The following is a 20,950-nucleotide window of genomic DNA, read 5'->3' on the forward strand; positions in this document are numbered from 1 at the left end:
CCTCCCAAAACAAACCAGAAAATATTAAAAATGCATTCTGGTCTACCTCTCTGTCAGGTTAAATGGAAACTTCCTGACTGTGGTTTTAATTGAAAATGGAACCTTTCCCTCGCTGTCCAAATTTATTACGGTTACACATCACCCCCAGATTTTCATCTAGGAGACAAGTCATTCCAGTGATGATAGATGAGGCAGTGTTTATATATCATCTTGCAAAGTAAGCAGAGGGAATTCCAGTTAAATAGCTCTACAAGGCTATGGTCAGACTCCAATAATGAAGACAGTGAATTTGGAAAAATAATTATGTATGGCTAACCACTAACCATAATTTTAAAACTGTAAATTTTACATTTTAAAACCGTAAGAAATATATATAGGTCCTAGCACACCTTTCCATTCAGATGGTCTGTTCCAAGGGGACACTCTTAAAATGTGTAGTCCCTGTGTGAAGACCCAGATAAAGTTTGTATGTGGCTGGGCTAGATGTGTAGCTGTCACAATATCAGCCTTCTTGCCTGTTGACTTACCATGATGAATATTTATTAGGGATGCTATACAACCTCCAAGTGATTTACTATTAAATAATTTAAACATACGAAAAATCAATAGTCGTGGTACATCCAGTTTTATCCAGAATTCTGAGTTGATTGTGCTTTCTGTGAGTTCATGAGCTCTGGCTATGAGTGGCTCCCAGAGTTAAGGAAATATATGAAACATAACTTTTCCTATGTATTGAATGGCATAACAGGGAGAAGCATATAAGTAAAGAATGTAGAGCATAGCTTAGAATTGTTTGTTAAGGAGTATACATCAGGGTAGGATACGTGCTGAAAGTACACATGGTCTCCAACACACTAGGTTCAGGGTGCATACTTTAGGAAAACAAAGCAAAACTAAAATCTTTCCAATATACACCAGAGGTATAGTAAAGGTCTTGTGTGTGTTCTTGTGTGTGTGTGTATTGGGGGCAGTGAGTGGCTTACAACTCATAGGCAGAAAAAAAACTAAAAATTTCAAAAGGAAACTTCTTAAATTCCTACAGACATGTATAATGCACACACACACAAATATCTGCATGCTCTTATATACTGGTGTTGATAGTAAATACTACTCATAACAAATGTTATTACCCTGTCAATATGTTAGTAATAAATGTTAATATGAACAAGCTAGGTTGTATAGATATCTGCAGAATTTAAAATATAATGTAGAATGACAAAAATCAAATTACTAGACAGATTTTTAAAATAAATATTAAGACTACATATTGTTTTTAAATATGTAAACTCAGTACAGAATGTGTAAAATCATGGATGAAGAAGAAATACCAAATCAAGACAAGGGTTTTCTTTTGATGAAAGACAGACATAAGAAAGAGGTCAAAGTTAGCAACTAACTAGATAAACTCCAGCTCTGTCAATCACTTCTGGTTTTTTTTTCACTTCTGTTTTTTTAATCCAGAAAAACAAACAGTATATTATCATTGCGTATTTTAATTGGTGTTTGCACGTGTACTGATTTTATTGGTTAGGTGTTTTTAATTTAAAAATAAAATGTTTATAATTTTTTAAGATTAAGTACTTTCAAATGATAAGGACTCACAAAACAGCCAATTCTGTTCCAATAAGCAGATTGTATTAAATAATAATCTTAGATATAGTTACATTACCAACCCTATCTTTTAATTTATTTCATTTCTTCAACATATGTATTTTAAAGCCATACAAGATACAATTCCTGCCCTTAGGATTATATATTCTGGAAAGGGAAAAATTGGTCAATACGTGACATAATAAGTAGTTAGCTGTAACTGGACTGACATCAGTCAGAAGGTAAAAGACAAAGAATAGCCTCCAACCATCTGTCTGATTGACTGCACTGTCTTGACTACTAAATGTTTTTAATCAAATTCTGCGAGAAATAGAATGAAAAAAAAATATCAAGCATGCTTGAGAACTGGTAAAGAATATAGAGAAGAATGTTAGAGATGAGGATCAGACAGGCTTCCTTGAGAGGATTTAAACAAAAAATTGTCCTGAATTACTAGTGAGAACCAGATATGGGAAGATGCATATAATGCAAAACTCATGGGCATGTCACCCTGGACATAACAGATCTCCTATAAACTTGAAAGCCAAGCAGCATCAATCTGCTTATAGGATGGGAAAGTGTCCTCTCTGGAGCTCTGATGTTCTGGGACCACCTAAGCTGAATTACATCCCATGATGGAGTTTGGGGTGCAAGGAGGGCCAAATGGGTCATCTGCCAATGCTGACAAGCATCTCTGTGTCCCCAGATCTCAGCCCCATCAAAGAGGCAGAAATCAGCTGTTAGGAGGGACTTGAGGAGAGGTTAGTGAGAAAAGGCCTAGTGAGGAGGGACCAGCACTGTAGAGGGCAGAGCTCTAGAAGGTTATGTAGAACATTACAGGCAGTGGGAACAGGCTGGATTTCTTTTTGAAAGAGTGCAGTGTTACAGGATAAAACAGAATACGGAAGGGATCAAAAGAATCAAAATTTTAAAGTTACAGTAATTCCTCTAAATCCATGGGAACTGGTTCTAGTATTCTTTGTGGGTACCAAAATCTATGGGCACTTACACCCACTATGTGAAATGGTGTATTGTAACTATTCACAGTTCTCTGTGTATTTAAATCAGCTTTAGATTAGCCACTACCATGTGATACTATGTAAGTAATTGTTTGGCACTACTACTTAGAGAATAACAATGTGAAAATATCTGTACATATTTAGGACAGACAAGATCTTTGACAAGTTCTTTTTTAAATCCCAACTCGTTGGTTAATTATTTAGATATGAAATCTTAAGATGTGGAGAGCCAAATATACATAACAACTACACATTTATATATTATTATATCTATTATATATGTGTGTGTATATGCATATGTTTATGTATATGCATATATTACATATCATGGTATATTACAACATGTGTTTAATTGTGTTAATAGAGCAAGGGATAAAAACATGGAGGACAATTAAGAGCTACAGGGTTCAGCCTATCCCAGAAGACTGGTTGAGACTAATTCCTGACATCAAGGATGATGAAAAATGGTCAGATTTGCAAAATATCCTGAAGCTTTTGCTAACAAGTCTTGCTGGTATGTGTTATTACAGAGGAATTGAGGACGGTTCCTAGATTGTTTACTCTGAGCAATAGATGAATATAAGCTGCCATTTACAGATAGGGACCAAATGGAAGCAGAATTGGTTTGGAGAGAAAAAAAAAAAAAAAAAAAAAACAAACCAAAACCCAAGACTACTATAATTAACCTGTTAGACTTTAAATGCCTAGCAGAACATCCAAGCAGAGACACCATGTTGGCAGTCTGCTCTAGGACACTGGTTCTTATTGAGACTGTAAAACAAACAGAAGCATCAGGCCAACCACTTTTCTCAACACCTCACCCCGGCAGTGATATGATGTTGCTAACTAGTCAACAATTGCTGACTTATTGTTCTGGTGTGAGATGGTGTGAGTACTGTGTGTTCTTAGCTCTCTGTGTTGTCTAACAGCCAATTTCCGTTTTTATGAACATGTTAATGGAAAGGAAAGCAAGAATGGAAACAAACACTGTTGATTGTACCTCTTATGCCTGAACAAAGACTCTCATCACATTATGTGCGGTTCCAACATTCGGTGCCCTCTGTTTACGAAATCCAATTTTCTGAGTTTATTTCAGATAAAAGCCTTTTTAAATAATAAAAAAAAAATCATAGCATTGTAACTCACAGTCCACATCATAAATGTAATTTTTAAAGGGGGCTCATAGTGGATCTATCAAATATGCTTCAAATAAAATTAAGAGGGAATAGAATAGTTTAAGAGGGGGACACGGATGTCAAGCCACAGTGCCTGCATTTATTGCATTCCTCCTCCGAGGATGAAAAAAAAAAAAAAAAAAACAAAAAAAACACAAAAAACGACTTGGCCTCATGCTTCACTCACTTTACCTGGTAAACAAGGGTAATGACAGAATTGAAGATAAAAGGAGCAAGTCATGGTGAGTGTTTAATACAAAGCTGAACACCAATAAGTTCTTTATCAAATCAACATCAGCTACAAATCATATTTGTAAAATGCACTATACATATCACAGTGTATCCGGCACTTAAAAAGCACCAACTCTCATGGCGGCTAAGCACAGCATTATTGTGAGACAGATAATACTCATATCAATATGAATATCTTATAGAAGAGACTCTGTCAAGACTATGGAGTAAAAATCCATTTGACCTAGTCTATCTATATCTATATCTATATCTATATCTATATCTATATCTATATCTATATCTATATCCATATCCATATCCATATCCATATCCATATCCATATCCATATCTATGTATCTATATATGTATCATATAGATATATGTATAGATACATAGATATAGATAGATAGATATATACACACATACATACAACCAAGCTTGGATTAAGATATAGGTCATTAGCTCATCTTATCTATATCATGCCCGTGTCTTTTTCTGTAATGAGTATCAGCCCGATTCTCTTCTCTTGGTACAGAGGCTTTAAATGGGCCATAGTTTAAATGACCATACTCTACCTGAATCATCAAGCAAGTCACAGCTTTTGAATTTACTTGAAAACAGAATGAAGAACACTACAGTAAATATCAAATGATCTATAGATGTTCTCAGCTCTCCATGTCTGGCATACACATTTACTTCTACACATCGTACCTTCTTGCCATCTAGCACCTATTACCTGCCCTAAAATATCTTTCTTTGAACTACAGAATTCTTTCTCTAGGATGGCCTGTTGTCTTCTCAGCTGGTTTCATCTTCCTCACACTTATTCAGTCTTTCCTACCAAAGTACTGATACGAATCAACACAGAGGAACCACAACAAAGCTGAAACACAGGATTAACGTATAGAACCTACTTGGAAGTGTATTTGATCTCTTCATTTTAAGGAAGAAGAAGATCAACAGCAAAGGAACAAAAAGTTCCACCAGAAGGTAGAAAATTATTGGCTGACATGACCTGATGATAATGTCAGCAACTGGAGCTCTCTGTGGACATTGGCCTTCTGGAAGAAAAGGGCTTTTTCTTTGTACGGGAGCAATACTCGGCTCAACTCTTCATTTAATATTTTAGAAGTCAGCTTCAAAGTAGGTCAAAAAATGAAAACCAATTCTGGTTTCTTCCTCAGCTCACACCTTTAATTTCCATGGAATAGATACTACGTGAATCTCTCTATTCCCAGCAAGAGGAGAAGGGGATGACCACCTGCCAATCTCAGGAACTTATTTTCAAATATGATGCTTGTGAAACTTTTGGCATTTCCTCCCAAGTGTACGAAAAGAAATTCTGAAAATTAAAAAGAAAAATGTCGCTTGAAAAAAAAAAAGATGTGTATTCCCATTGGTCTGACAAATTAAAACCTAAACAAAATTCACACCAGCAGCTTTATACAAAGAATATGTTGTTGTCTGTAATTGTTTCCAACAACACAGATTCTAGGAGAAAATAAACTCTTTGCTTGAGGAAAATATCATCTTTGCAAAGTTTTTATATTATGAACCAAGGAGACATAGATGGGGGCTTTTAAAACAATCTTTGCGCCGGGTGGTGGTGGCGGCGGCGCACGCCTTTAATCCCAGCACTCGGGAGGCAGAGTCAGGCGGATTTCTGAGTTCGAGGCCAGCCTGGTCTACAGAGTGAGTTCCAGGACAGCCAGGGCTACACAGAGAAACCCTGTCTCGAAAAATCAAACAAAAACAATCTTTGCTAGCCCAGAACTGGGGAAGCCTGCCAACAAAATCCAAGGCAAAAGTTCAGGGTGTTTCTAGATTGAAGAGCATGGAAAAATCCCAGACACAAACTCTTGCCTTCAGGCAGAAAGGGTGCTCACACATGGAACTGAATGACAAAACTGAAGCTGCGTATGGAAAGGCTCATGTTTATGTGTGTGTATACACACACACACACACACACACACACACACACACACACACACATACACACACACACACATATTGGTGTCTTCTGGAGGAAAAAAAGATAAAATTACAAGTAACAAGACTACCATAGTTAGAAATGAAGACAAGCAATGGACAAAAACTCAGGCACCAGCCTTCAAACTAGGAAAAGAAATGCGATAAGTGCAAGTTTAATAAAACAAAGTGTCACTTGTCTCCAAAATATGTCCTTATCTCCAGGTGAAATTTTAAACATTTTAACAATAGAGGGAAGAGTGGAAGCAATGTGGATAATTTGACCCACATTTTCTTAGCTAATTGTATCTCCAATCTCCTTTTTCTACGTGAAAGCCTTTTAATAAAAAATTTTAAGAATATTTTCAATTATTGTTAAGGCTCTGATGATTTGTACATCTTCATAGCATATGAATGATATTGATTATAGTCCTTCAGTAACTTTCTGGTGGGCAATTTACCAACATTGTCAAGAGTCTTCAGGTATAAAAACCCAACCACCTAAATGCCCATAAATACGAGGATAAATGAAGAAAAAATCCACAGAGTCAAAATGCTTCCCAATGGTGTGTATAAAATTATAGTGTTGGGTTAAAATAAGAACTTATTCCATGCTATCTACAATATTTTCATGTAAGTGTTTAAACATATAAGCAAGTTCTAAAGTCCAGTAATACTACACATATTCCGGAGCTCACATTCAGGATAAGAAATAGCATAGCACATCAAACGGCTAAATCCTATATCATAAAACTCCTGTTCTGGCTATGATATGGATAATGTATGTTTACTGAATTCTTATATAATATGTGGTTATCATTGTGGGCCAGTTTAAAGCCACAGACTCACAGTGTATGTGGCATTATTTATTTGTCTTCAGCATTTTATTTGAAAAAAATGGTCTCCTGGCTTTATTCTTGATATTCAAAATCATCTTGTTGCTACCTCTGTGGGATCCTGAAGTCCAACCAAAGGGAGCAAGGCTCAGTGACACCGACCTGCCTGATTCCCAGGACGCTTTCTTTGTCATGACTAACGTGGAGATTGCCTCTCCAGTGAGTGATCATTCCATCCTTGAGAACACAAGAAGATGGCCCTTCCTCTTGATTTCAACCCAAGACATACAGACACACTTTCATTTAACCCTGAAATCTCAGTCTGTGGGAGACAGGTCTGCTAAGTTAAACCGTATTATTCTGATGAGCATAGAACATGAGTTTCTCTAGACAGGAAAATACATTATGGTAAAGCTATATAATGGGGCCTCCAGAGCTGTTAAAATCACAGTTTGAAGAGTGGATGACAACCAAATGATGAAAGTGTAATTCATAAAACAAAAGGCAAAAAATAGGTGTGATATGATTCCAATTTTATAAGGTAGAACACGTGAAATATCTAAGGAGAGACACCCAGAATTTTTTCAAAAGAATTTCAGTGTTATATGTTATATTTTATTGTCTCTTCCCAATTACCTAACAATTATTCATCTTAATTTTTGAGTGGTCCTGGCTTTGTACACTGTAAGAAAGCAATCTACCACTGAGCTACATCTTCAGCCCTCCTCATACTTGTGAAGTGGCACAAGGTGACTTTCACTCCTCAGGTGTCCTGAAGAAGATATCCTCTTGTTACTTAACAGGTCACCAAACTGTTGTTGAAATGCAACAGGGACAATCTCTTCCAGCCAGCCTTTCTCCCACTTTCTATTCTGATAAGAGTTAAACATCACACATTTAACTAGTAAATAGTGTTTTCTAAGTAGTTCTTTGACACTGTGGAATATTACATTCTGCCCTTAAATACTGACTGCTGTTTATCTCTGTCTTCTCTTTTCCTGGCTCCATAGATATTACTTTGTATCCATTCCATTTCGGACTACTCGCTTTGAGAATAGCCTCCAGCTAGGGCTTGATGTAATTCTCACCACTACCACTAGGGTTCGCGTGAGGTATTTGTACTTCCTACTGCATCTAGTGATCTGGAATCTAGTGATCTGCATCTAGCGATCCGGGTAACATAATGACAACAAGAGCACTTATACACATAGAAAATATAAACCCAGTGTGGGCCAGATGGCTCAGTGGCTCAGATAAAATCACTTGCTGAGCAAGTCTGAGGACCTTTGTTTAATCCCAGGGACCCGTGGTGGAAGGACAGACGCAATACTCAAAAGTTGTCCTTAAGACCTCCACATGTATGCCCATGTCTTCCACCCAGGAATAGTATTAATAATACTAAATAAACGAACTTATTTTCTTCTGAAAAAGAAATCCAATTAGGTAACAGTAAATAACATGCAGTTGTGTTGGTTTTGCTATCCTGGCCATAATCATTACAATCTCCTTCTCATGACCTACTCCATCCCCATAAACTATGGCTGCCATAGCAAACCAATCCAGCTTCAACTCAAGTGCAGAAGTTCCTTTCCTAACAGGTTGCTAGACTCACTGTAGATGCTATAAGGACCTAGTGGGCAGAGTTATTAAGCAGGTAGAGTGTGTTAGACTGGGTGCCTTACATAAAAAGGAGCTGCTTGCTGGGGCTGCTCAACAAGAGGTTACTTGATGGAGTGATGAAGTGATGAAGGGAAACACTAATATCTGTGGAACTTCATCGTCTCCACATGAATTAGGCATCCCAGAGAAATAAGTCTAAATAATAAACTAATGATCAAGAAGTGTTAATGAAAAAGAAAAGTTATTATAAAAAAAAAAAAAACAAACCTCCATTCTGCCACAATGTAAGGGGTAAATCAGTTGAAATGAAAGATGTCACTATTGTTAAAACTTCACTGACTTATCAAATTATGATAAGACCAGATTTTGGAAAATTGATATTAATCCCTTTGCACTGAAAAATATAATCGAGCTTATCAAATTACTTCCTCAAAGATCACCTGATAGCCACCAGATGGGAACCTAAGATGCTGTCAAATCAGAAACTTAGGCTAAGGATAGCCCTGAAGACATTGTTTGGCCAAGTGGTTGCCCCACTCGTTCCTTTGAAAACAGAAAACAAAAGTTTCCTATTACTTTTATAAATTTTCTTTGGCTCTAATGAGATATGCTCTATCCACAATGCTTACAATAATTATTTTTTTTCTTAATAGGAGTCTATCTGGAAATGACACAATACGGAATGATCATTAACAGACCTGTTAAGGTTCTTGAATGAACGCCTGCCGAAAACACAGGCACACACTAGTAAATTTTCTCAAGAAAAATCCATTTCCATTTCAAGGTCTGACATTTTATTTAGAAAAATTATGCCCTTTCTTTTAATTATTCCAGTAAACATAATGAGGGTGTCGCTAAGTACACCTCGGAGGACTTTATTTCCCCCATTTTTTAGTCATACGAATGTATTTGTAATTAAGGGCATGCTGCATTAATGATGCCGCAAGTCTCCGTGGTAAACGTTTAATGTCCACCTCATAACATTATGCCAAAATTACATGCACAAAAGACTTTTTAATAATCTTTGTTTTCTCATTTAGCTTTGATTGGCTCTGGAATCCACGGCAGCACTCAGGGCTCCCGTTACCACAGCCATCAGCACTTCTGCCCCGTAAACTGTTCAAACGGACAGGGCATCTTTCATCTGGAGGCTTCTTTTCAATGCTTCTGTTTAAGTTAGACAGAAAATTGGCTGCAAGCTGGAGATAATTGCAGATAATTTTTCCATTTTTAAGCCACTGGGGTGTTGCCTGGGGGGCATGACAGCTCTGTTTATCTAAACACAAAGACCAAGTCGCAGCTCTGTGTTGTCTCTTCGGCTTTGCACTCAGGGATCAGATGATCCTATCTGCTCTTTATGCAAATGACATCATTGTCACCAGCCGACCCATGTCGTCTGGCAGAGGCATGCTACCTGAAGCTTGTATTGAGGCTGAAAGGGCAGGATGGAAGCGAAGAGGTTACCTCTGCTGTAAAAGCAAGCCCAGCCAATCCTGTGCCCCCTCAGGTCCCTCCCCTTAGGCAAAAGCGGTGCTTGGTTTATTGTTGTTGTTGTTGTTGGTGGTGTTTATTTGTTTGTTTGCTTGTTTGGGATTTTGCCACTGTCAACTTAAAAGGAATATATTAAATTAAAAAGAAAACAAATCATTTCAAAATAAATAATTCACACGCATGCATATATGTATATAATATTCACACACATATGCCCTATATTAGTATATAGTCTTGACTGAAACTATCACAGACAGACAAAAAGAAAAATTTCCATTATACGATTGCTCATAAATGCTTACACAACTAATATACAAGCATTTTAGATTACTTGACCTAGAAGATTTATTAGCTTGGACATCAGGTTAGCAAGCAGAGCTCTATTGTTAGAATCATAATAGGAAAAGAACAGAATCATAAGCTGCTCCTCTATCTCAAAATTCACTCCCTATTAAAACAGATGTAAAATTCATGGGTGGTCTCGGGCATATCCCGATAGACCAAATGCAGAGAGCAGCACCGCACATTTTCCACGCAATCCCAGCGAACTTCCACTTTATGTTAATAGCATTCCCTGGGAAGGACAGAGCACTTCCAAGGCTGAATGTATTCTCAGTGTCCAGAATCCCTGGAGTCATTGCTAATAAGGGTGTCTGGCAGAGGAGGCAAAGCCATTTTACAGCAAACATTTACATACAGGGGCTAAGTAGTACTTGTGTGTATCTGGCAGCTCCGGCCTCCAGTGATGTAATAGGCCATAACGACTCTGGAGGAGCTGAAATGGAAGCCAGTGTCAGTGAGTGTAGGACCTGTACGTCCTAACATGAGTGACTTTATGGATTCCCATTAGACTTTGGGCTAAGGAGCTCTTCAACAGGCCTGATATGACAGCATCCTGAGATGCATTTTTTTTAACAGCCTGTGTCAAGAACTCTCACACTAAGGTGTTTTCTAGAAAACCCACAACTGCAGAGGGGAGGTTTGGCTGTATTAGACCATTATCATAGAATTGGCATAGAATATGTAAACCAGCCGTCCCAAAGTACACACTTAAAGGAGATTATTAAATCTGTTACGTCAATCATATGCACATTAAGGACTATAAATTAATGACTGGTAGGTAACTCAGAAATCTTGCACCCAGCCCAGTGACATATTTAAGTCTACTACAGCATCTGAGTACCTCCATTGTAATACAGTACAGCCTGGGTGGGGCTTTCTATGAACAAATATCTATAACACAGTGGGACTTAGAGCCAACCTATGAATATTCTTTTAATTCTCTCTTCTCGTGGTACCTCTATCATCAATAAGCCACTGGAGTAATAACAATAGGCTCTCTTAAGAGATTTAGGCCACGTCCCTGTGAAAGACTGGCCTGGGATGTCCCATAATGTTGGGAGAAAAGGAGAATATTGAATGCAGAGGTCTTCAGATGTTGGGAAGGAGTGATGCTGAGCAAGCGTTCTCTGGCCAGAGCTGAGTTGGAGGAAGCAGCACAGACAAGCCCTACTTCAAACTCCTCCTACAGCACCTGTGTGAGTAGACCCGGCACCCTGGCAAAGGGCATTCGCTATCTCACTTAAATACACAAATTACTAAGCAGTTCCTGAAGAGGCACGTTATTTTGCGTGTCACAGAAACCGATAGCTAGAGCTAGAGAGCTCTTGATTAGAACAGCGGACCCAGAATGCATGCGTGCTCTGCTGTAAGAATGGAAGCTTGCATAACCTACCACCAAACAGTAATTTCACACCACATTTGCAATGAGACTTTAAATTTGACCTTTCATAAGAAATTACTAAAGACCTTGCATAAAGGCAACAAATGTCCCTGCTCTTTTACAGATTTATTGGAGTTTTATTGATACGTTTGAATAAACTCCACTGGAAGCCCTACAGGTTCTAAAATGCAACTTCTTTCAGAACTGCATACCTGTTACCCAGAGAGCCGGGTCCTCTCTTTGAAATATTTAGCCATTTAGGGCACTTTAGTCATATAGTGACACCTAATAGCCAAGATCTTTTTCTCACTCTCCACAAAATCAGGTTTCGACTATAATTCAAAGCAGTCCCCAAAGGCACTTCTGAAAAATGGCAAGCCCTTTGCTTTTAGGTGAAAACACTCTTTATTGCTCAAAATTGTTTCCTGTTACAAAAGCCTTCTATAGTGCTCTGTCTGAGACGATCTTATGTTAATTTAACTCACTGGGGACTGTGAGCAGATGCTCCTTTGATTAATAGTTTCAGGAGCCTGAAAATGCCAGGCCAGGTTCAAGATAATAAAGTCAGGTAAGATACTATTAAAATCGGCTACATGGTTCTATCTGTTATGAGGAGAAAAATGGGGTCATGGTTCTTATATCAAATGAAGACTTCCTATAATAAAAAACCAACATCATAAACTAAATGAACACACTGACTCCACTCCTTCCCACACTAACTGATGCCTTGTTAATCACTCATCGCTTTAGTAACACTTTGCAGGCATATTTTCTCCTGCGATGGTATGGAAATACGGCATGCTCCACCAATTCTACCTTTCTTGTACTATACTTTCCACGTGGAAAGGGCTTTAAATAAATTCCAAGAATAATGAGTGTTATAACTCTTATTATTCTCTAAACTTATATGCCCCCAGGCCATTGCTTTTCAGCAAATATGTTCTTTTAACATTTCATCTGGAAAATACGCTTTCTGGAAAAGTCCCTCAAAAAGTCTACTGTCCTTTCTTTTATTTTTTTTCTAGCTGGCCCTTTACCTGAGACACTCCATCAGAGATGCTGCCTGGTAAAGGATACAGGAGATCTCAGCTAATCTTGAACTATAGAATTTGGGCCTGTCTTCATCTATGTGTAAGAATAAGACTTTGTCTTCTTAAAATTGATTTACCAATGCATTTTCATCTTTAACATAACCTACTTCACCAGTGCGTGGTGACACACCAGAGGCAGGTGGATCTCTGAGTTTGGGTCTAACTTGATCTACAGAGTGAGTTCCAAGACAGTCAGGTCAACAGAGAGAAACCTTGACTCATATAAATAAAGAAATAGAAAAATCAAACCAATAAAAACATAACCCAGATGACCAAACATTCCATTCCAGTTTCTGTTTTAAAATTTAACCATTAAATTGGCTTTTTGACGTGTGTGTGTGTGTGTGTGTGTGTGTGTGTGTGTGTGTGTGTGTTTGTATTGCACCTGCCTCACTGAAACTTTTGACTTTTTGGCAAGCAGAAAATTTCCATCCATCAGTCACATCTTGTGTGTGGCAACCCAGACAGAACAGGCCTCCACTAAGAGTGAAGCCAGGCTCTCAGCACAAATCTGCTACCTGCCAATTTGGCTCTGGCAAACCAAGCCCTTCACACTCACCACCTCTGTTTGCCCATGAGATATAATGCCATTTATGTGAAATATTCTGCTCGAAAGCACTGCCTCACCATTGCACAGAAGGACTCTGGAGGGTCTCCACAGGTAATATCCGGAGGGTCCAGTTTCACTTTCAGATACTTGGTCATGTCCGTGGATTCCGGCTGGCAGGCTGTGTAATCCCAAACTTTGCCTTCTTCTGTGTAAATCAGGCTCTTACATACATCATAATGTCCCCACACGAAAAGGTAGGGCTGCATCACAGAGGACACTGTCACCCACAGGGCATGGATCGACAGGAATCTTGACAAATACATCTCTAAAATCTTGGCAATCTTCGTGTCTTCTATGCAATCAGTGTCTCTTTTAAATATACATGAGTATCTTATATGTGTGTGTGTGTGTGTGTGTGCACGTGTCTATATGTATCTTTATGTAGGTAGGTCTGTATATGTATAAAAAAATAGGCTGAGATCTCAAAGCAGATTCCAAAACCAAATGTGACAGATTGAAATATTCTATGCGGTCAGGTATGCTGAGGACTTTGGTAGAAGCCTAACATGCTTATCTGTTAGGCATTAACAGCTTGCAGCCATTTCTCCTCGTAGAACATATCTATTTGACTTTTGTGAAAGATGTCCAGGAGCAGATAATAATTTAGCAAAGTGACGGCTCTCCCGTTGTACATCCAATAATCCTGAGTGATCCTTGCTGTTCTGGGTTCATCAGGGCTCCTCAGATGAGCTGAAGTATCAGCATCAGAAGCAAAGGGATGGTGTCTATCGTCCTGTATCTGTTTCCCTTCAATCTTTTCTCTTCCCTCTTCTGGCACCAGCAACCTTTTGGAAACAATAAGAGTAAGAGTTACTGCCCTAGAATCCATGCATTCGGAAATACATAGTATGTTGACATTTTGGAGGCTCAGTATGATATAAAGCAAGCTGGTGTAATAGGGATAAACTTCTGTTAGAAGCTTTGCTAGAATGACCAGGGCACCCATTCACACTAGGGAGCATTTTGATGGGAAAGATCTGACTCTTGTATAAGAAAGGCAAATGAATAAGTTCTAGGTGAGCTAACAGGAGAAGCAAGTTTCTGGATTTAAACAGCTCTCTCAGGGCCAGCTAAAACTTTTCCCAGAGAACAATGGAATAAAGAGAACCTTTGTTATGATGATGGCAACGACTTGTAAGCCTTCTGCCTCTTGGCAAAGAGACCCTAAAATTCTCCAAATTCCTTATATATTTCTTAGCTTTGGTTAGGGGTGGGTGAGTGGAAACTGATCTTCTGTCTCAGAATGTGTTTATTATCCTGGTAGAATTTAACATCTTTCTTTAGTTGTATTTATTGAAAAAAGATAATTTGCCTCTCTGAAAATAACTCAAAAAATAAAACCAAAGGGGCAAATATTCCTTTCATAAGACTCCTCTATTTTCTTACATCCTTTTATAGCCCTCACATCTGCATTTGCAGTTACTTTCTGTAACAGAAGAGAATTTGTCTGTAAGGTGAATTTTATAGGCTGGTTTAAAAAGCGAAAGCTCCATAGTAAAGCATACAATTTAAAATGCACATATAAAAATAGCTGAGGGTGAGTTAACAGGCCATGAAGCACAAAACAGGGCACTAATTCTAAGAGAAAATAAAATTTCCATTCCAAAGTACTTTGGGTAAACTGAGAAGCAGCCTAGGTAACTTAGAGATACCAGTCAATGATACCTTCTACTAGCAACTCTTTAACTAGTCACCTCTTAACAAATGTTAGCATTTGCATCCCAGGTGTGAAAGTATAATTTCTTAGTTATTGGTTCATCTTCCTAGCTCAAATTATTAAATACTTTTCAGTTTTAAAGTGACAAAATAAAAGGTCTACAGCTTTGGAAAAGTCCATTATAGACTCTCCAATTCATATTAAACAGTTTAAATAAGGAAGTTCGCTATCTTCAAGCCATCTTATAAAGGGAATTCACTATATTTAAATAATGCACTATCTTAAAATGAACTAAGCCACAGAGACTATGAAATGCCAACAGATGGTTGAATTGTGTTTCCATAGCAAAGTAATTTATAATAATTGCTTTATGGATGCAAGTGCAATTTTCATTATATTCGATTCATAAAATGTTATCATACAGCTGCAATTTGTGATATTTTCTATTAGGAAGAGTGTTGAATATTTGAGTTCTCATGAAGCAATAATTAGCAGTATGTCTAAACACGTATAAACTACAGATTTAAACTTGCTTCTTCTTTGTGACTTTGACACTATTCAGTGGTATACATTTTGAAATCCTAAGTTAAAAAGGAAAAAGAAAATCACAGGAGCATGTGTTGTGGCTACTCAAGCCTTGTTGCTTTTGTTTGTTTGTTTTCAAATTCATTAAGCTAATATTTTCAGAAACATCCAACACATTTACAATTAATAAATGGAAAAGATGTTAAGATGAAAGAAATGTACATTTCCTAGATTCATTTTTTTTCAATATGTTTAGTACATTCCTATCATAGGAAGCAGGCACTTTAGAAAGCAAAGACAAAGAGTACTAGGGGTGAGGTTGTACAAAATCTACTAGTCCCAAAATTATTAACATCACCTTTTTAGTTTCAAAATCCAGCAATTTGTATGCCAGAAACAACATAATCTGAAAGACTTGGACCCAATGGGTTTGAGTTTGAGTTGAGTGAATATTTAGTTAATCTGTAATATTATTTTTAAAAGGCTCTTTCAAGTGGTCTAGGCTTAAATGGCCCTTGAGATTAGTGTTTACCCTCTTTAACCAATACTATTCCCTCAACCACCTATTCTTTGTTACTCTGTCCTCTTGTCTCCTTTACCCCAGGGACATCATCTGGTATATTTCTACATGAAAATTGTGGACAGGAAGGAAATGCTATGGAAATGCATGTCACTGTTATCCCCTCCAGAAACACAGCAGCTCTTCCGATGCAAGGGATTCTCATTAAAGTCCACCAGAGCTGTAATGAGGGCCATTACACAGAATTATGGACTGTATCATTGATCGAAGTTAGAGAATTGACAGGGAAAAATGCAGAGGGGTGCAAGATATTTGAATACGAGGCAGTTGCAGGACCGTGCGACAGACATTCTTGACAAGAAGCAGCCAATTATAGCTTAAATTTCTGGCACCTAACCAGTTGTGATTAATAGTTTTCCATTACATTACAGACATATTATTAATGTATTAAAAATGTCAAGCTTTGGCAAGCACTAATATGGCGTGGCCCAGTTGGTCTGCAGAATTTACATTTAATGAGCTCCCATTGACACAGAAAAAGGTATTGACCACAGCAGAATGCAAACCAGTGTATAGTCATAAGCTATTCTTTAGTGTAATTTTTTTTTCCCTCTTAACTTTGAAGTCTGTAGCATCCTCTCTTTAGGGCCCTTCATATGGAAGTGTCCTTACTTCTCATTATCACACAGGCTACCTGATAAATCCTTCACTTTTTGTATTCGAAGAAATTAAATCTAGGAACTTTAGTGACAAACATGCCTTGGGAGAATCAGGGATTTGTTACAAAAGTATAATTAGGGGATTTTTCAAAGGAAATAAATGTTGTAAAAATAGAATATTATTTACACCACCACCTTCAATACTTAACGCTGCTGACTTCCAGCTGGCTGTCCTCTCAACCAGGTTAAAAATATCAATATTTTCTTAAAAGCTAGGCCATGGGTGCAAGTGGATAGACAAACTGATTAGGTGAAGGACAGCCAATGACATGTTTGGGGACTTAGTATCCTAAATGAGTCCTTTCTGGCACATAACTGAACTAATTTCAAACTATTTTGAATTTGTCTCAAGTGTCTGCGGGTCATTGGGATAAGGGCAACTTCAGAAGGGCTCTGGGCAGCTCAAACTCCAAATCTGTGTTTTTCTCACCTTGGGATCTCAGAACAATCAAAGACTGCCACAATCTACATATGAAATGAAATAGTAAGGAGTCCTTTTTGATTAAAAAAAATTTTCCCCATTAATATACCACACGTCCATGGAACTCTGGTGAATAAATTTACAGAGCTAATAAAAATGCAAAATTACATAATGGATCTCAGATTGATAAGATATTATTGATTAAGGTTAAAAATAGGCTACCCATTGCCTTTGCATCCGTGGAACATACATTTTCCCAGGAATGTGTAGCTGCTTCCCTTCCACCTTGGATTAACTTTGCAGAGGAGTTTGCACAAACCCTTCTTCTCACCAAAGAGAGAGAGAGGGAGAGAGAGAGGGAAAGAGAGGTATACAAAATATTACGCAAAACTAATAATAATTAAAATAATATAGCCATTGTAGTCTCAAAGCAATTGCCAATTTCATCATCTGAGAGGAAAATATTGCCAGCAAATCTACCAACTCTCGGCTGGAGTTTAGGATTCTTTTTATTATATAATCTCACTAGGAAGTGGGGGTGTGGTAATAGGCTAAATATTCCATAAATCTGCAGCTCATCGGGGCACCTGAAATAGACAGCCATTGACTCATACTTTACAGGCATTAAGACTTTTATAGAAGTACATGTTTCTGAATGGGTATGAAAAGAAGGAAAATTGAAAATAATCACGTTTCATTGACTAAAGGAACTGCAGAGGTAACAGGATGCAAAGCCACTAGCCTGTGGAGATTAGCAGCTGTGAACAGTCACAGTGAGGTCACATGAGATGCGTTTGCATCCCTTCAGTGTTCTTTGTACGCCTGTCTGTTGTGAAAATGGGATCTTTGGGTTTCTTCCTAAGAAACAGAGGCTCCTGTCTTTTTGTTAACTGTCTCAAAAACAGAATGTAATTCAACAATTTTGACAGATCTTACTTATAAGGAAGTATGACTGGGTATTATTAAAAAAATCCTGGGAGTTTAGAAAAAACAAGTACCCCACATTAGTATTTTAAAGATTTCTATTTTTATCAATAGAAGATCAATGATGGAAGTCAGTGCATATTTTCTAGGATGTTTGTGGAGGGATAATATGTAAAAATGACTTCAGAATCCACTAAGTCTAAAAGAAACCTGGCATCCCGCTGCCATGTAAATGATAGATCCTTCCTTCTAATATAGGGAAGTTCAGAAATACAAGCTTCCACAGACACAGCTGAAAAATTCTACACCCACTTAAAGTTTGAAACAGAACTCCAGATTCTAAAATTAAAAACACTTTTCTGAAAATATGTTAAACCACTTACTTCCTATAACACCACATAATTCACACAGACACACACACACACACACACACACACACACACACACACACACGTGTGCACTTTTCACTACTAACATATCCTTGCTTTCCCAGGTCATATGAGATTTCATTTCCTTCCCAGTGACTTGAGGTTTTTGTTACTCAGAAACTCTCTTCAAACCCTGACCTACTAGCTAAATGCACACCGGTTTAATTGTTTAAACACACTGTCTGATGGTCTGCAGAATCATAAGGGGAACTAAGAGAGAGGTTTCTCTCCCAATAGTAAATATATGAAAGAAACTTCAACATGCATCAGCTGTCTCCTAAAGCTAAAAAAAAAAAAAAAAAAAAAAAACAAAAAAACAAAAAAACAAAAAAAGCAAGGCACACACATAAAGCAAAACAAAGCAGAACACCAGCCTAAATCATTTGAACCCATGCCCAGTGAAAGCAGACAAAACAAAACTCTAATGGGAACACAGTTTTATGTCCAAATAAAATAGTTCCTTTTAAAATAAGTATGATGATTCTCCTTAAATACAAACTACAGGAAATACCTACAAATTAAAAGGCAAATTACATGAAAGACTTAATGCTCATGTTGGTATTTCGTGATGAAAGACATCTCATGTCATGGGGGGTATCTAGAAGAAAAAACATCCCCCTTGTAAGTGGGACAGAATGGTATGAGAGTTGCCTGATGGATTTCTTCTTTGTACCCTGAATCCCTTGCAAGGATCCAGGTTTTAGTGAAAGCCTAAAAGTTTCTTGTGTTTCAAAACAGTCTTAGACAATTCCTGAGCCGATTTCCCTCTGCCAAAGAGAAAAGCTGGTGGGTAGGGCATTCAAAGAGACAAAGTACCAAACGCTTGCAGACCTTCTTGCTGGTTAGAGGTACTTTACTCTTCATGAACCACACAATTCAGAAAATCCTTGCCCTAGTCGAACATCGACACAAACTTTCTAGCAAGCCTAATTACTATGCATATTTGAACAAATGATTTTGAGGGAAACATCTTCCTTTCCTTTATTTTTTTTTCCTGTCAAGATAGGAAAACTTTTAGTATTTTCAGTCATAAAACAAGGCCTGAATTCCAGAGCAAAGCGGTTGCCAGATTCACCATATGTTTGGTGGAATTCTGAGTCTCGCTCAGAATTTTCCACTGTGAAGAGTGGTAGGCTGCTTGGGTACTCCTTAGGCAAGGAAATGGCACAAAAGAGACAGCCAGAGGACCTAGTATCTAAAAATCCACACCTGGCACAAGCATAGCAACTCTACCTGACACTTTTTCAAATAAAGTTGCTTTAAAATACACCTTACACACCACCCCACTAAGGATTTTCCTCCCATGCCCTTGTAAAATGACAGCTACTCTTAGGGGATTTCAGAAGGTGGGAGGGGGGTGGAGGAAGTCCCTGGATGAGGTTACCAAAACAAACAGCAGAGGGCGCAGTTTCTTTTTTTAATCTAAGTTTCTCTCCTATGAATCACTTAATTGGTTATTTTGAGCCCAATAATATTCGGTATTATTTGTATTATATATAGATATCCACAGATCCATAGCAGAGAGAAACTCCATGTCCCTAGTCGAATCCATCAACTGATAATGCGAAATCAGTATGGGAGGAAAAGCTCCCACTAGCTTCCCAATGCTGAGTCTTTCCCTCCTTCCACGTTCTTCTCTCCCCAGCTTCCCGATGTGTGGTAGTAACGCTTTAATCTCGCACCAATAAAGGAGATTAAAAGAGGGACTTCAAAGCTCTCCACAGGGCGAGCAACAAGGCAAGTTTTTATTTATTTTTTCCCCAGATGAGAAAACTGGTAAAAGAAAATTTAAATTAAAAAAAAAAAGAAAGAAAAAAAGAAAAAGACAAAGCTTGTGCGATGCGTGTGGTCAGGTGTGTGTGGGAGACAGAGCGCTGCGCGTTGCGGGTGGGTGGATGGAGGCTCAGGATGCAACAGCCTGCGACCCGGTGCTGGGCGCAAGCCTGGGATGTAGTGTGGGTGTGAGCGGTGCGAGTTCTGGAGTGCGCACAGGCTCCGCTCTACCTCCTTAAGGCGCTTTCCAAAGTTCCTCGCCCACCCGGATCTCCCCTCCCGCCCTCGGTGGGCACCGGGGGTTGGCAGAGGGAGGGATAGAAGGAGGGAGGGAACTGATGGAGAAGAGCCACCCAGAAAGGCGCGGGTCGCTAGAGGAGAGGGGAGCCAGCTGCACTTACCCGGGCCCCCCGCTGGCCCTCCACGGGGCGGGAGGCCAGCCGTCGGCGCGGGGCGGCGCCCCTGCCCAGCTTGGTCCCGCGTGGGGCGGAGACCGCGGCTCCGGGGACCCACTGGCGGCGCACGGGGCGCGGGTGGAATGGGAACGCGGCGGGTGTGGACCTGAGCCGCTGCCACCGTAGCCCCGGGGTATCCCGCCCTGCAAGCACCCTGTTGGCGGCGGGAAGGAG

At 38.7% G+C, this 20,950-nt stretch overlaps 1 protein-coding gene across 12 annotated transcripts in view; it reads right to left on the reverse strand.

The window, feature by feature from the left end:
- Positions 1-20,950, reverse strand: part of Ntng1 (netrin G1) — a 369,923-nt gene that overhangs the window by 341,842 nt on the left and 7,131 nt on the right. For 11 of the 12 annotated variants that reach the window (XR_001783784.2, NM_001163349.1, NM_001163348.1 and 8 more), the window contains exon 2: positions 13,372-14,139. Coding sequence is in view for 11 of the 12 variants with exons in the window: in NM_001163349.1 (NP_001156821.1) it covers positions 13,372-13,617 (246 nt within the window). In the remaining variant the exon portion in view is untranslated. Of the gene's footprint in view, positions 1-13,371; positions 14,140-20,722; positions 20,914-20,950 lie in introns of those variants that run through there. The other variant, XM_006502355.4, reaches the window with a different exon arrangement.

The sequence above is a fragment of the Mus musculus genome, chromosome 3 (assembly GCF_000001635.26).
Source record: "Mus musculus strain C57BL/6J chromosome 3, GRCm38.p6 C57BL/6J".
Taxonomy (NCBI): domain Eukaryota; kingdom Metazoa; phylum Chordata; class Mammalia; order Rodentia; family Muridae; genus Mus; species Mus musculus.